Source organism: Pongo abelii, chromosome 1 (genome assembly GCF_028885655.2).
Source record: "Pongo abelii isolate AG06213 chromosome 1, NHGRI_mPonAbe1-v2.0_pri, whole genome shotgun sequence".
In the NCBI taxonomy this organism is placed as follows: domain Eukaryota; kingdom Metazoa; phylum Chordata; class Mammalia; order Primates; family Hominidae; genus Pongo; species Pongo abelii.
Genome location: NC_071985.2, coordinates 224,964,676 through 224,979,528, shown reverse-complemented (window position 1 = coordinate 224,979,528; position 14,853 = coordinate 224,964,676). Strand labels below are relative to the sequence as shown.

The 14,853-nt window shown below is 53.6% G+C and overlaps 1 protein-coding gene across 2 annotated transcripts in view; it reads left to right on the top strand.

Moving 5' to 3' along the window:
• Positions 1–8,240, top strand: part of H6PD (hexose-6-phosphate dehydrogenase/glucose 1-dehydrogenase) — a 33,599-nt gene extending 25,359 nt beyond the window's left edge. For both annotated transcript variants that reach the window (XM_024256776.3, XM_024256785.3), the window contains 2 exons: positions 3,788–4,057; positions 5,251–8,240. In XM_024256776.3, coding sequence (XP_024112544.1) covers positions 3,788–4,057; positions 5,251–6,611 — 1,631 coding nt within the window. In that variant the 3' untranslated portion in view covers positions 6,612–8,240. The remainder of the gene's footprint in view (positions 1–3,787; positions 4,058–5,250) is intronic.
• Positions 8,241–14,853: the final 6,613 nt, after the last annotated feature.

The following is a 14,853-nucleotide window of genomic DNA, read 5'->3' as shown; positions in this document are numbered from 1 at the left end:
CATTGATGTTATGCCGGTGGTGTTATGTTGCTGTTGTTATGCTGCTGGTGGTATGTTGCTGTTGTTACACCAGTGTTTTTTGATTGTGTTTTTGAGGCGGAGTCTTGCTCTGTTGTCCAGGCTGGAGTGCAGTGGCACGATCTCAGCTCACTGCAAGCTCTGCCTCCTGGGTTCATGCCATTCTCTTGCCTCAGCCTCCCAAGTAGCTGGGACTACAGGCGCCCGCCACCACGCCCAGCTAATTTTTTGTATTTTTTAGTAGAGACGAGGTTTCACCGTGTTAGGATGGTCTTGATCTCCTGACCTCGTGATCCGCCTGCCTCAGCCCAAAGTGCTGGGATTACGGGCATGAGCCACCACGCCTGGCCACACCGGTGTTGTTATGTTGCTGTTGTTACACCAGTGTTGTTATGTTGTTGTTGTTGTTACATCAGTGTTATGTTGTTGTTACACTGGTGTTGTATGGTTACACCATTGTTGTGCCAGTGTTGTGTTGTTGTTATACTGGTGTTGTTATGTTGTTACACTGGTTTTGTTGTTACAACTTGTTACACCAGTGTTATGTTGCTGTTACACCAGTGTTGTTACGTTGTTATGCTGGTGTTGTTACACTGTTGTTACGCCAGTGTTGTTACGTTGCTGTTATGCCAGTGTTGTTACATTGCTGTTACGCCAGTGTTGTTATGTTGTTGTTACGCTGGTGTTATGTTGTTATTACACCAGTATTATATTGCTGTTATTCCAGTGTTATTACATTGTCACACCAGTGTTGTTATGTTGTTATGCCAGTATTGTTATGTTGCTGTTACACTGGTGTTATATTGCTGTTATTAAGCTGGTGTTATGTTGTTGTTATGCTGGTGGTGTTACATTGCTGTTAACACTGGTGTTATGTTGCTGTTGTTACGCCAGTGTTGTTATGTTGTTGTTACACCTGTTACACCAGTGTTATGTTGCTGCTGTTACACTGGTGTTACATTGTTGTTACACCAGTGTTGTTATGTTGCTGGTGTTATGTTGTTATGCTGGCATTGTTTTGTTGTTACGCTGGTGTTACACTGGTGTTATGTTGTTGTTACAGTGGTGTTATTTTGTTGTTACACCAGTGTTATGTTGCTGTTGTTACGCCAGTGTTGTTATGTTGTTGTTACACTGGTGTTGTTATGTTGCTGTTGTTACTCTATTATGTTGTTGTTACACTGGTGTTATGTTACTGTTGTTATGTTGTTATGCTGGTGTTGTTGCACTGCTGTTATGCTAGTGTTATGTTGTTATGCTGGTGTTGTTACGTTGCTGTTGTTACGCCAGTGTTGTTACATTGTTACGCCGGTGTTGTTACATTGCTGTTAGCTGGTGTTATATTGCTGTTGTTAAGCTGGTGTTATGTTGTTGTTACACTGGTGTTATGTGGCTGTTGTTATGCCAGTGTTATGTTGTTGTTACACCAGTGTTGTTATGTTGTCGTTACACGAGTGTTATGTTGCTGTTGTTACGCCAGTGTTGTTATATTGTTGTTATACCAGTGTTACGTTGCTGTTGTTACACTGGTGTTGCATTGTTGTTACACCAGTGTTGTTATGTTGCTGTTGTTATGGTGGTGTTATGTTGTTATGCCGGTGTTGTTTTGTTGTTGTTACGCTGGTGTTATTGTTACACCAGTGTTATGTTGTTGTTACGCCAGTGTTGTTACATTGCTGTTGTTACGCCAGTGTTGTTATGTTGTTGTTACACCAGTGTTGTTATGTTGCTGTTATGTTGCTGTTGTTACTCTGCTGCTGTTATGTTGTTACACTGATGTTGTTGCACTGCTGTTATTCTAATGTTATGTTACGCCGGTGTTGTTATGTTGCTGTTGTTACATTGGTGGTGTTATGTTGTTGTTACGCTGGTGTTGCTGCACTGCTGTTATACTGGTGTTATGTTGTTACGCCAGTGTTGTTACATTGCTGTTGTTATGTTATTGTTACGCTGGTATTATGTTACTTTTGCTACGTTGGTGTTATGTTGTTGTTATGCTGGTGGTGTTACACAGCTGTTATGCTCGTGTTGTTATGTTGTTACACCAGTGCTGTTATGTTGCTGTTGTTACATTGGTGTTGTTACGTTGTTGTTACGCTGGTGTTGCTGCACTGCTGTTATACTGGTGTTATGATGTCACACCGGTGTTCTTATGTTGCTGTTGTTACATTGGTGTTGTTACGCTGGTGTTGCTGCACTGCTGTTATACTGGTGTTATGTTGTCACACCGGTGTTCTTATGTTGCTGTTGTTACATTGGTGTTGTTATGTTGTTGTTATGCTGGTGTTGCTGCACTGCTGTTATACTGGTGTTGTGTTGTTAGGCTGGTGTTATGTTGCTGTTGTTACATTGGTGGTGTTATGTTGTTGTTATGCTGGTGTTGCTGCACTGCTGTTATGCTGGTGTTATGTTGTTAGGCTGGTGTTGTTATGTTGCTGTTGTTACGCCAGGCGTGCTGCTCCATGTTCTCCAGGTGTTCTTCCCTTTTATCGTCACAGTTACCCCGTACACCTGACAACTGGACATCTGCGCCTGGGGGTCTTCAGCCTAAACACACCTAAATTGTCCACTAAACCCCTCTGCTTCCGCCTCCCCGTGTTTGTGAGCGCCTCCACTGCCCGTCCCTCTGCTCAGGCCCCACTTCCAGGGCTCATGTTTGGGGCCTCCATTTTGCTCACACCCACCCCATCTGTCAGCAGGTCCAGTCAATCCTGACTCCGGGGTGCCACTCCCTCCCCTCCAGCTCCTGTACTGCCCATTAGGCCAGGCCCTCTTGTCTCTGCTGGGCAGCTGTGCAGCCTCTTCCTTGCCTTCCCGGCATCTGCACCCATTCTCCCCGCAAGACCAGGGGTCAATCCCCAGTACAGGTCAGGTCTCGTCTTATGCCTCAAACCCTCCAGTGTCCCCCCCTACAACTGATCTTAGAAAAAAGTCCAGCCTCTTCACCTTGTCCTGCAAGACCCCTGATCTCCTCCTCTCCAGCCTCACCGCTGTCCCCGCTCTTTGCTTACCTCCATCTGGCCCCCAGCACACCAAGTTCCTTCCTGCCTCGGGGCTTTGGCACCTGAGGGTCCCTGCAGCTGAGATGCTTTCTCCCTGGCTTTTTGTGAGGCTGGCTCTTCAGGTCTCGGAGGGGCCTTTTCATTACCCTCTGTCACAACTGCTCTGTAATTTTGTTTACTTCCTTTTCTCTTCTTCCCACTTTCCCTCCCTCCCACTTCCAGGCACATTCCCTGGCACAGGTATGTGCCCGGTAGTGAGGCACTTGTTAGTCTCATCCAAGGGCAGGATGCAGGAACAAAAGTCGAGTAACTTACCCAAGATCACATGCTAGTAGGCGGCAGTCATATTCTGGGGCCCCAGCCCCTGCCATGGTGCTGCAGTTCCTGCCATGGTGCCATAGCCCCCACAGTGCCGAGCCTCCTACTGGCAGTGGCCAGGCAGGGCGGGGCGAGGGGCTGGCCAGTATCTGCAGAGGCAATCTGGCCTTTGCTGGGAACAGAGCTTTCTTCATGTGGATTTCTGGAGAGGCTCACGGATTTGACGCCTTCTCTTACGGTAGTTCTCAGTGACAAAGGTGGCTTCAAGACTTCTGTCCTCCTTTTCGTGGTGAGGTTGGCTTTGGTGTGCACCATTTTTATAGGCCCTGTGGACTGGGGGAAGAGGATGCAGGATGAATGTGCGGGCTGGGGTTTTGGTGCACCTCGGGGAGATCTGATGCTCTGGCCTGTCTTTACATCCTCCCCACTTCTCCACCTCCCTCCACCAGGCCGCACCAGCTTCTACGAGGAGTACGGTGTCATTCGCGACGTCCTCCAGAACCATCTGACGGAGGTCCTCACCCTCGTGGCCATGGAGCTGCCGCACAATGTCAGCAGTGCGGAGGCTGTGCTGCGGCACAAGCTTCAAGTCTTCCAGGCGCTGCGGGGCCTGCAGAGGGGCAGTGCCATCGTGGGCCAGTACCAGTCTTACAGCGAGCAGGTGCGCAGAGAGCTGCAGAAGCCAGATAGCTTCCACAGCCTGACGCCGACCTTTGCAGGTGGGCCCTGGGGCCGGGCATGGGGCACTGGGCTGCCCACTTCGCCGGGAGCAGCTTTCCAAATGCAGACGCCCTTGGGTGGGGTGGAGGGGACTTGAGGTGGGATTTCCCCCAGGATGCTCGGAGGCAACAATGGCATTCCTCTGTCTCCCTGGCCTCCTACCAGCCTAAAGTGGCAGGCCAGCTGGTGGTGCCCTCAGGGCGAAGAACATCCCGATGGCCATAGCCTCGTGTCAGCCCCAGTTCAGCCCTAGATGCTTCCCAAGGGTTTGTCATGCGAGGCTCAGACAGACCTGGTTCCTGCCTCATAGGGTCTCCCCAGTGAGGCCACAAGCCTTTTGCCTGGCCACAGCTGGAGATACTTCCAGCGGCCAAGTGCCGTGCCAGGGCTGTCCTCTGGGCAGTTCCAGAGGCCCAGGGCTCTCTGGGAGAGGCTGGCTTCTCACCAGGTAGCAGCCAGGCAGTAAGAGCCACAGCTGCCTGTTGAGCACGCGCCGTATACCAGGTGCTTTATAGATGCCTCTCATAGAAGCCTCACGCACCAACCACGAGGCAGGGACCACTAGCCCTGTTTTATAGGTGAGGAAACGTAAGGCTCGGTGAAGTCGTCAAAATGAACCAGGCTTGGAACCTGGGCATGGAACTGTCAGCCCCTGGCTCTTGCCACCAGGCCTTGCCCCTCCTCGCCAACACCCCACCCACGGGCCTCTGCTTGGTGACTGTCTCCTCACCCCGCACCTCTGACCCTGCGTTGGATGCGTCCTGAATGCTTCACAAACAGGAGGGGAGCATGTTTCTCTGTAGGACCCCCTGACTCCTCACATACCTAAGAGTCAGGGTCCCCCACCCTACTTGCCCCCACTGTGGGGCATCCTTTAGAGTTTCCAGGTTGGATGCTGTCAGCCTGGTTCTCCTTTCCTGGGGGACCATAACTCTAAGAGGGACCTTCAACAAAGGCAGGTGTCAAAACCATAGTGTCAAAGCCATAGAGATAGCCCCAGAGGCCGGTTTTCAAGCATGGACTGGGAAGAGAAGGTTGTGGAAGAGATGCCAGGTGAGGGGTGAGCATGGCAAGGTGAGGGGCTTCCCTGAGGCAGGGGGACACCCAGAGGGACCGGCAAGGAGAGGAGAGGGCTGGCTGGAGAGTCCTGGTCTGTGCCAGAGAGTCACCCTCTGCTGTTCCCTCGCCCCAGCCGTCCTAGTGCACATCGACAACCTTCGCTGGGAGGGCGTGCCTTTCATCCTGATGTCTGGCAAAGCCTTGGACGAGAGAGTGGGCTACGCTCGGATCTTGTTCAAGAACCAGGCCTGCTGTGTGCAGAGCGAAAAGCACTGGGCCGCGGCGCAGAGCCAGTGCCTGCCCCGGCAGCTCGTCTTCCACATCGGCCACGGCGACCTGGGCAGCCCTGCCGTGCTGGTCAGCAGGAACCTGTTCAGGCCCTCCCTGCCCTCCAGCTGGAAGGAAATGGAGGGACCACCTGGGCTCCGCCTTTTCGGCAGCCCTCTGTCCGATTACTACGCCTACAGCCCTGTTCAGGAGCGGGACGCCCACTCCGTCCTCTTATCCCATATCTTCCATGGCCGGAAGGATTCCTTCATCACCACAGAGAACTTGCTGGCCTCCTGGGACTTCTGGACCCCTCTGCTGGAGAGCCTGGCCCATAAGGCCCCACGCCTCTACCCTGGAGGAGCTGAGAACGGCCGTCTGTTGGACTTTGAGTTCAGTAGCGGCCGGTTGTTCTTTTCCCAGCAGCAGCCGGAGCAGCTGGTGCCAGGGCCAGGGCCGGCCCCAATGCCCAGTGACTTCCAGGTCCTCAGGGCCAAGTACCGAGAGAGCCCGCTGGTCTCCGCCTGGTCCGAGGAGCTGATCTCTAAGCTGGCTAATGACATCGAGGCCACTGCTGTGCGAGCCGTGCGGCGCTTTGGCCAGTTCCACCTGGCGCTGTCGGGGGGCTCGAGCCCCGTGGCCCTGTTCCAGCAGCTGGCCACGGCGCACTATGGCTTCCCCTGGGCCCACACGCACCTGTGGCTGGTTGACGAGCGCTGCGTCCCACTCTCGGACCCGGAGTCCAACTTCCAGGGCTTGCAGGCCCACCTGCTGCAGCACGTCCGGATCCCCTACTACAACATCCACCCCATGCCTGTGCATCTGCAGCAGCGGCTCTGCGCCGAGGAGGACCAGGGCGCCCAGATCTACGCCAGGGAGATCTCAGCCCTGGTGGCCAACAGCAGCTTCGACCTGGTGCTGCTGGGCATGGGTGCCGACGGGCACACAGCCTCTCTTTTCCCACAGTCGCCCACCGGCCTGGACGGCGAGCAGCTGGTCGTGCTGACCACGAGCCCCTCCCAGCCACACCGCCGCATGAGCCTTAGCCTGCCTCTCATCAACCGTGCCAAGAAGGTGGCTGTCCTGGTCATGGGCAGGATGAAGCGTGAGATCACCACGCTGGTGAGCCGGGTGGGCCATGAGCCCAAGAAGTGGCCCATCTCGGGTGTCCTGCCACACTCCGGCCAGCTGGTATGGTACATGGACTATGACGCCTTCCTGGGATGAGGGCGCCTGTGCCCCTTGCCCGCTCCGCTCCTGTGCTTTCCTTCGCCCGTGTCTTCCCTCCCTTCTCGGCCCCACCACCTGCCCAGCGTGCCCTGGCTCTCCAGAACCTTCTGTCCCACAGTCAGGCCCCAGAGAGGGCAGGACAAGGCCTTGTCCCAATGCCTTTGACCGGCAGCTCTGTGTAGTGGTGGATAGATGCAGAAACAAGGAAGAAATGGAGTCTTCTCCTGAGAAGCTTCAAATCCAGGCCAGGAGAGAGTCTTAAGAAAAGACCTCCAGCAGTTACACATTCATATCAGCCAGCACAACAAGGGATGGCGCTCAAACTCCGGCGTTCACAAGAGGAGATGTGGTGGGCTGAGGTTAATCAGGGAAGGTTTCCTGGGGGAGGTGATCCTTGAACTGGCTCCCGGGGAACATTCAGAGCATGATTGGTGGACAGAAGGGTGCAGAGGCGCCCAGGGGAGTATATTGCCCCGTGCAAAGCAGGGGCACTGGGGACTGTCTTTAGACCCTGAGGGGGTCAAGCCCCTCCTTCCCCAGCTGCCCCTTCTTCTAGAACCTCTGCACCTCTAGCCTCTGGCCCTCCTCTTCACTGCCTCCACCTGCTCCCACTTGCCATCCCTCTCTCCTCCATCCTGGCTGTGCAGCAGGAATTCCAGGCTCCTCCCTGTGTCTTTGCTGTTCCTCAGACTCCATTTATAGAGAATGAGGGCTGATAACAGGAATACAGCAGCAAAGACTAGACTGTGGAAAGGGTTCCAGAAATCTTTTTTTCTTTTTTAATTAAAAAAAATATTTGCAGAGATGAGCTTTTGCTCTGTTGTCCAGGCTGGTCTCAAACTCCTGGGCTCAAGCGATCCTCCCATCTCAGCCTCCCAGAGTGCTGGGATTGCACACCCACAGAGTGCTTGGGTGTGAGCTACTGCACCGAGCCCCAGAAATCTCAGCGCTGTTTGGAGCTCCGTTTCTCATTTGATGACTTGCTCTGCGTGGGGAGGTGGGGTCTCATTCCCCCAGCTTCCTCAGGGAGGACCCCTGCCCTCCGCTGCTCCTGTGTCCTGCTAGCCTTCCTCCATGAAGCACGCTGGGTGCAGATAATCAGGCCATTCCAGAGAGCCCCAATTTAAGAGGGTCATTTCCGTCTCAGGGGCTCCCGAGTGGGTGTTTCCGCTCTCAGTAACCCGTCTTGTTTTACCAGGAAAGATCCAGTTAAATCACCCACTGAGGTGACAGCTCATTAGCGGGGAGAGAGATGGAGCATCGAGTGACACTGGGCCATCCAGGCGGCTCTGCTCCCACCAGACAGGAGCCAGGCCTCACTGGCAGGGGGGCTGCCACAGCCTTTTCAGGGGCTCGCTTGGCGGGTGACAGGGCCGCAGCCAGGCCTTCTCTCCCTGCCCCTTGGTGACCCCGTGGCTTCCTGTCTGCCAGTCTCTCCTGCTACTTCTCACTTCACCACTAACTCTCTGCCTGAGACTGGGGAAGTAAGCCGGTATCTTCTCGGTGAGCGTAGGTTGGGGACTGTGATCTTGAGAAGCCATGGACCAGCAATACCTGCTTTTCTGAAACCCCCAAGGAGGGCTCTGACATGCTTTTAAAAAACAACACAAAGCAAAATTCCCAGGACATGTGTAGTTTTGTTTGTTCAACATCCCACAACTTAAGACTGGGAGATGGAACTCTTGGTTAAGGTCGATTTTTCTGTCTGGCTTCTCCCGCACCTTACACTTGCTCTCTGGATCAGGCAGATACAAACTTCCTAGCACATATTCAGAGAGGGCTTTCTTGGGTGAGGGAGCATGGCGAAGTCAGTTTCTCTCTGGACTGTTTACGCTTCAAGGCTATGGATTTAAAGGAATCCTGGCTTTCATTTTCAATGCCAGTCTAAGACATGGTTCCCAAGCTGGGGCTCTTGTTCAGACTACTTATTCTGGCCACCAACAACAACCCAGGCCAGACAGAGCATCTGTTTTTTTTTTTTTTTTTTTTTGAGACAGAGTCTCTCTCTGTCGCCCAGGCTGGAGCACAGTGGCGAGATCTTGGCTCACTACAACCTCCGCCTCCTGGGTTCAGGCAATTCTCGTGCCTCAGCCTCCCGAGTAGCTGCGACTACAGGCGCCGGCCACCATGCCTGTCAGATTTTTGTATTTTAGTAGAGACAGGGTTTCACCATGTTGCCCAGGCTGGTCTCGAACTCCTGAGCTCAGGCAGTCTACCCACCTCAGCCTCCCAAAGTGCTGGAATTACAGGCGTGAGCCAGAACATCTGTTTTTATACCCAGAGAGCGCCCCTCATTAGGACAGAACCACAGTGCCCAGAGCCGGGAAGCCGCCCTCCTGGCGCCCCAGCATCTGAGCTGCTACACGTGACGGGCGGGCTCAGGAGAAGACAGGGAGTCGTGGTGGAAGTTCCACAGCTGGCCACGTGGAGGAGCCCTTGCACCGCACTGCCGCCTCCTGACTGCCACGATACCCGCAGCTCCTGTGCCGGATTTCTTTTCATTTCCCTCCTCTCTCCCAGGGTACCTGGCCCCAGCACTCTCCCATCTGTTCTTCAGGAACCGACTCCTCTCCAGTTGCAACACCAGAGAGAAAGGGGCCTCCACATGCCCAAGTACCCCTGCAGGATGAAGGGCAGGCCGGCCCTTGATGTGCCATTTCTGAATAATAGTCACTGCCGCCGCCGAGTCTAGGATGTCCTGTTCTAACTCAGCCCTGCCTCGGATGCACCACCGATCTGTGCGGAGTGGGTGTGGGAGTGTGGGTGAGGGTCGAAATGCCAAAGGTCTGCTTTCCAGAATCAAGTGCCTTCTGCAAATCACGTTGGAAAAGTCCAAACCTGGAGATGTCCATGTGCCTCCGCCCTTACCCACCCCTTTCCCTTCAGCTGTGTTAGGCAGGAGAAGTTTTCAGAACCCTCTAGGCTGGTGGCTTTCAAACTTCAGACCATGATCTGCAGCAAGAAACGTGCCTTCCATCATAAATCAGTCCATTTGTTTACAACTGTGTTCCAAGCAGCTTTCATAAAGAAATTCTTACCCTTAGGACCTCGGATATCCTCTATTTTTTAGTTTTCATTTTTTTAAAATGCTTCTTAAATTTCACTAAATTGGGCTAGGTGCGGATCATGCCTGTAATCCCAGCACTATGGGAGGCTGAGGTGAGAGGATCACTTGAGCCCAGAAGGTTGAAACCAGCCTGGGCAACATAGTGAGACCCCATCTCTACAAAAAGTTTTAAAACCAGGCATGGTGGTGCCCACCTGTGGTCCCAGCTACTCAGGAGGCTGAGGTGGGAGGATCACCTGAGCCCAGGAGGCTGAGGCTGCAGTAAGGTGTGATTGCACTATTGCGCTCTAGCCTGGAAAACAGAGTAAGACCCTGTCTCAAAAAAGAAAAAAAAAAAAAAAAAAAAAAAGGAAAGAAAGAGTGATGACAACAGCCCAGGGAGCAGCCCTGCTCAGAACCCAAGTCTGTAGGGTTCCAGGTTCCAGCGCTGTGTTCCCAGGCAGGCTGCTTGCCTCTTCCTGACCTGGAAGCCCTTGGTCCTCTGGTGGCGGCAGTTCCCACAGTCTAGGTTCCCTGGTGGGGACCGATGATTCCATCTGCATGGAAGCCCATGTGTGCACTTAGGGGCCCATAAATGGCAGAAGGGCCCCTCCTTTGGGAGACCTTGTCAGTCAGCATCTCTAGGGCAAGCATGATTGCCATTTGTAGAGGGGAAGGAATCAAGGGACTTTAAGCTAGATCAAAATCTGGGGACAAATTCTTCTGCCACCTGCAAGTTAAAATAGGCCCTTCTTACTGAATTTCCCTGTTCGTTTCTCTGCAGACAATGCTTTAGCCCTACTCTTGGGCCCCCAAATTAGCAGAGTAATCAAAGCTTCCTACCGTTTGGCCTGCTATTCCAGACTAGTCCCTCAAGGGGTTCCATTCCAAAATATGGAGGGCTCAGGCTCCCAACTCCGGGCCTGTCTGCTTTGCTTGTGTTTTTCCTGTCCCTGTTCTCCTGGAGGGCCCAGGTGGAACTCACGACAGGGAGGGAGAAGCTTCCCAAAAACCTGCAGGGCTATTTCCCAGAATTTGGTTTTCAAGTACAAAACTTTTTGTCCTGTAAGATATATGCAGCCTCACAGAAGCAGCCTCTGCATCCACTTTACCAGCTATGTTTTTATCTTAAGCACATGGGGCTCCCTTAGAACTTACTCCACTGATTAAAAAAAAAAACAAAACTGCCTGGCAGCATCTCAGTGTCAGAGTGAGCGCAGCACAGGAAAGGCCCGTGGTGACGAGGGTGAGGTGGCCACAGTGACTGGACGACACCCTAGCACCCATCCACCCTGCAAATGAGACTCCAGAGGGTGAAGATCTGCGGTCTCCAGACGTCATAGGCCATGTGACCCACTAGGGCCTGCTTACCCCTGGCCGTCCGCTGGCTGAACTGAATGCATTCCCTCTCTGCAACTCTCCCGTGAGGCTGCACCCGTGTGGGTAGCACTTGAAGCAGCGCTGTTTGCATTGTACATAGGAAGGAAGGAAGTTCTTCCAGCCTCACCAGCACCTGGCAGCGAATCAGAGCCTGTGAGGGCATCCGAAGCGGTGATGCAGTATCAACCTCCCAGCTGGTGCCACTGTGCCCTCTGGGGCTCCAAGCATTGTAACTCAGTCATGGGAGCTGCCTCGTTGGAAGTGCAGATTTATTCCTGTTATAATCCTGCCTGCTTTTACCTCTTGTCCACTGACCAGCAAGTGTGAGTCCCGGTGTCAGTCGGCACAGTCCAGTGTCCATCTTCATTTGCTCATGCAGAGGGGGTGAGTTGGGCACTCCCTGTTCTTGGTTTTCCTTTTGCAGTGCACTGGGCAGTCTCCCTATAAAACAAAAACCCCACCTTCTGTGCCTTCTGCTTTAGAGCAGAGCTCCCCTTCCCATTTCCTCAGTCTTCCCTGCAAAATCTGTCCACCAGGGAAGGCAGCAGAAACCCTGGGCAGCGGGTATTCTGGGAAGACTAGTGACAGCAAATGTCATCCAGGAACAGCCACACACGGTTCTCCAGGCCGCCGTCAGCAGCTCGAGGTGGGGTATGAGTGAGAAGCTGAGGATCTTGCAGCTTGTTGCTGAGCAAGGTGCAACCGGGCTCATGCTGTCATCAGCACAAGACAGGATGGCAAGGGCTTTCAGATGCATTTCTGAGAGTCCAGCAAGCCAGGGGGAAGATGATCCCTTTGCCGAAGCGTTCCCTCTAGCCAACTTTTGGGAGCGCTTCTGTTTGCAAAGCACTGGGGATGTGCCTGTCTCTGTGTGACCCACGCACGGGAAGGGAGAGCACTGGAGTAATGACACTTCTGCTGCTGTTTTGATTCTCAAGGCTGATCTTTAAAACCCTCGCCTTGCTGTCAGGTGCTTTAAAGGCAGTCTGTATCTTTTCTTCCCTTGGTGTGGGAGAGGTAAACACTTTGATTTGCTGAAAGCTGTATGGAGTATATTTGAACAGCTAGTAGTTAGCTTTGAAAGTGGAAGTGTGAACAGACACTGCCTGTGTCACTTTGGGTCCTTCACTTTACCCCCACAGAAGTCTAGAGGTGCCTGTTATAAAGCGTTACGGGGCGCCTGCATGCAGGAGGAAGGACCTGTATTAGCTGGAAATCATCAGGAATCCAGCTTGCCTCCATCTCTCTGAGATGTGCTGGGTACAGCCTGCCCCTCCTAGTTCTGTCCACCGGGAAGAGCTGGCTGGCAGCAGATCCCAGGGGCAGAGCCCCTGCTGGGTCCTGGGAGCTCATCTTTACCTGTGCCGGAGTGGGAACTGTGTTTCCAGCCGGGCAGGTCAGATTGGAGCAGTGCTAAGAGGCTGTTGCAGGAGAACTAGACGGGCGGGGCCTGCTGCATCTGGATCATGTTTCTGTGCTCTGCCCCGCGCTAGGGACTCAGGGTCTGGCCTTCTGCCAGGCGAGGAGCAGAGAGACTGTTCCCTTGGGTGGAGAGGCGTGGGCATGAGAACCACCCACTGCCAAGCAGCAAGAATGTTCGTGCTTTTTTTCAGAGAGGGGAACCCCACTGGTTTTTATGGAAACAATGGAAACTTACAGATGCCTGCCTGGGATGATGAGGCACATTCAGAACAAATGCTTTTTTTTTTTTTTTTTTTTTTTGAGACAGAGTCTCGCTCTGACGCCCAGGCTGGAGTGCAGTGGCGTGATCTCGGCTCACTGCAACCTTTGCCTCCCGGGTTCAAGTGATTCTCCTACCTCAGCCTCCTGAGTAGCTGGGATTGCACCACCATGCCCAGCAAATTTTTGTATTTTTAGTAGAGACGGAGTTTCACCATGTTGGCCAGGCTGGTCTCGAACTCCTGACCTCAGGTGATCCGTCCGCCTCGGCCTCCCAAAGTGCTGGGATTACAGGCGGGAGCCACCATGTCTGGCCAGAACAAATGCCTTTTTAAACCTTTTAAAAACATTTTTAAAATGTCTTTTTCTATGTCAAATGTAACATTTATTTTTTTAAACAATAAAATTGATTTGCCAAAATCCGGGCTTTAATTCTTCATTTGGGGCATGAGGTGTAGGGGTTTATGGGCCCCAGCATCATGCTGTGTGTGTTCTTGGAGGAGGGGAGGGCTGCGGTGAGTGAGGGCTGTGAACCGAGGACAGCCGCGTGCCCGTTGCAAGTGTAAGTGTGTCTGACTGAGCAAGCCGGTGCATTCCATTTGCAAGAGGGTCTGTGGGCCTCATGGGAGAGACAGCGGTGGGCAGGACGATCGCATTTCATAGACTCCCAAGCAGTCTGAGAAGAGTCCCCCAACCTTCCCGGCAGTCCCCTGGAGGGGAAGGAGCTCACCCCTGAGTGGGAGATGTCAGGAGGGGAGGGTCTTTGAGGACACCAGAGCCTGATGCCTTCATTTGTCTTCTCTCCTGTCCCCTGCCTGAGTCCTACCTCCAAGCTGTGTCACACTTCCAGGAATGTAAGTGTTTTGGGGAAGTCAAATAGGACTTCAGGACCACTTGAGGTACAGGAGTTAGAGATTTGCAGGTTGTCACCAACAGCATGCAGGACCCACGCAGGCTTGGTGACACCACAAGGTAGCAAAAGGAGCAGCACGCCCATTCGAAATAGGTGAGCTCTGGGCAGGGACCCCACGGCGGAGGGGACAGAGACGGGTGAGACATGCCCAGAGCCTGCAAGGGAAGATGTATGAAGGCCAGAAACCGGAGCTGCAGTGACCGTCCCCGCCTGTCCCTCAGATGGGAGGCGTGCGGGGGATCTGCTCCTTCCCGGGGGGTAGCCCAGGGCGTCCCCTCCCTGCTTCTCTGTGGTGTTGGCTGTGGTTCCGCAGTCCTCCCAGAAACATGGCGGGGCAGGACTGCGCGTCCCAGCCAGCGTCTGTGAGGGCCGCACTGGAGGGTTACCTGGTGTCCAGCCCCCATTTGGGGACCCTCCCATACATGTGTTCTGGGAAGTTCCAATGGCAGGCATGGGGCGTGTGGCCCAGTGCTGGCCGATCAGGACATCCAATGCCCACAGCCACAGCAATGGCATCTGGGAGAGCTCAGGGCCCAAACTGGTCAAATCAGAGTGACCCCGAGGACTCAGGCTGAAGCGGCACCATTTCTCTGGACTCAGGCCTTGGTGAGCTGCAGCAGTCATCTCAGCACTGCAGGGGCGTGAGGACAAGGCCAGCATGGAGGAGAGGAGAGCTCCAGGATCCCACTTCGGGGGCCATCTCTGGGACCTGATTCCAGTCTCCTGAAGTCAGCCTGCGGGCCTCATTTCTGGATGCCTAAACTACCTTGTAGCAGCAGAACCTAATAGAAACTGGAGCTAGGAGCTTTGTTACGTATTTCCGGAAGCCCAGCAGAAACCCCACACTGACCTAAGTAAGGTGATTCACATGAACCAAGAGGACAGATCCTTCTGTTTGGTGTCAGGGTTTCAGCAGTCCAGTGTGGCAATACCAGTTGGGTGGCCCCTGCTGTGCAGCTTCGGTTTCTTCTTGCTTAATTGGAACTGTTTTCCTGATAGACCATAGTTTTGGAGATGCAGGGACAGATGGAAGGGCAGGAAGGGAAGAGTTGCACAAATCATAAAAGAAGCCGTGGTGAAGACAAGCTCAGGAGCTGCTGGCCTGAGTCCATCTTCTCCAGGGTCTCTTACAAGCTCTTTACAGACAGCCAGAGCCCGGGTGGGGTCAGCCAGCCGCCCCTCGCCACCCAGCTCCCAGCAGAAGGGGAGGGGATGCGGCT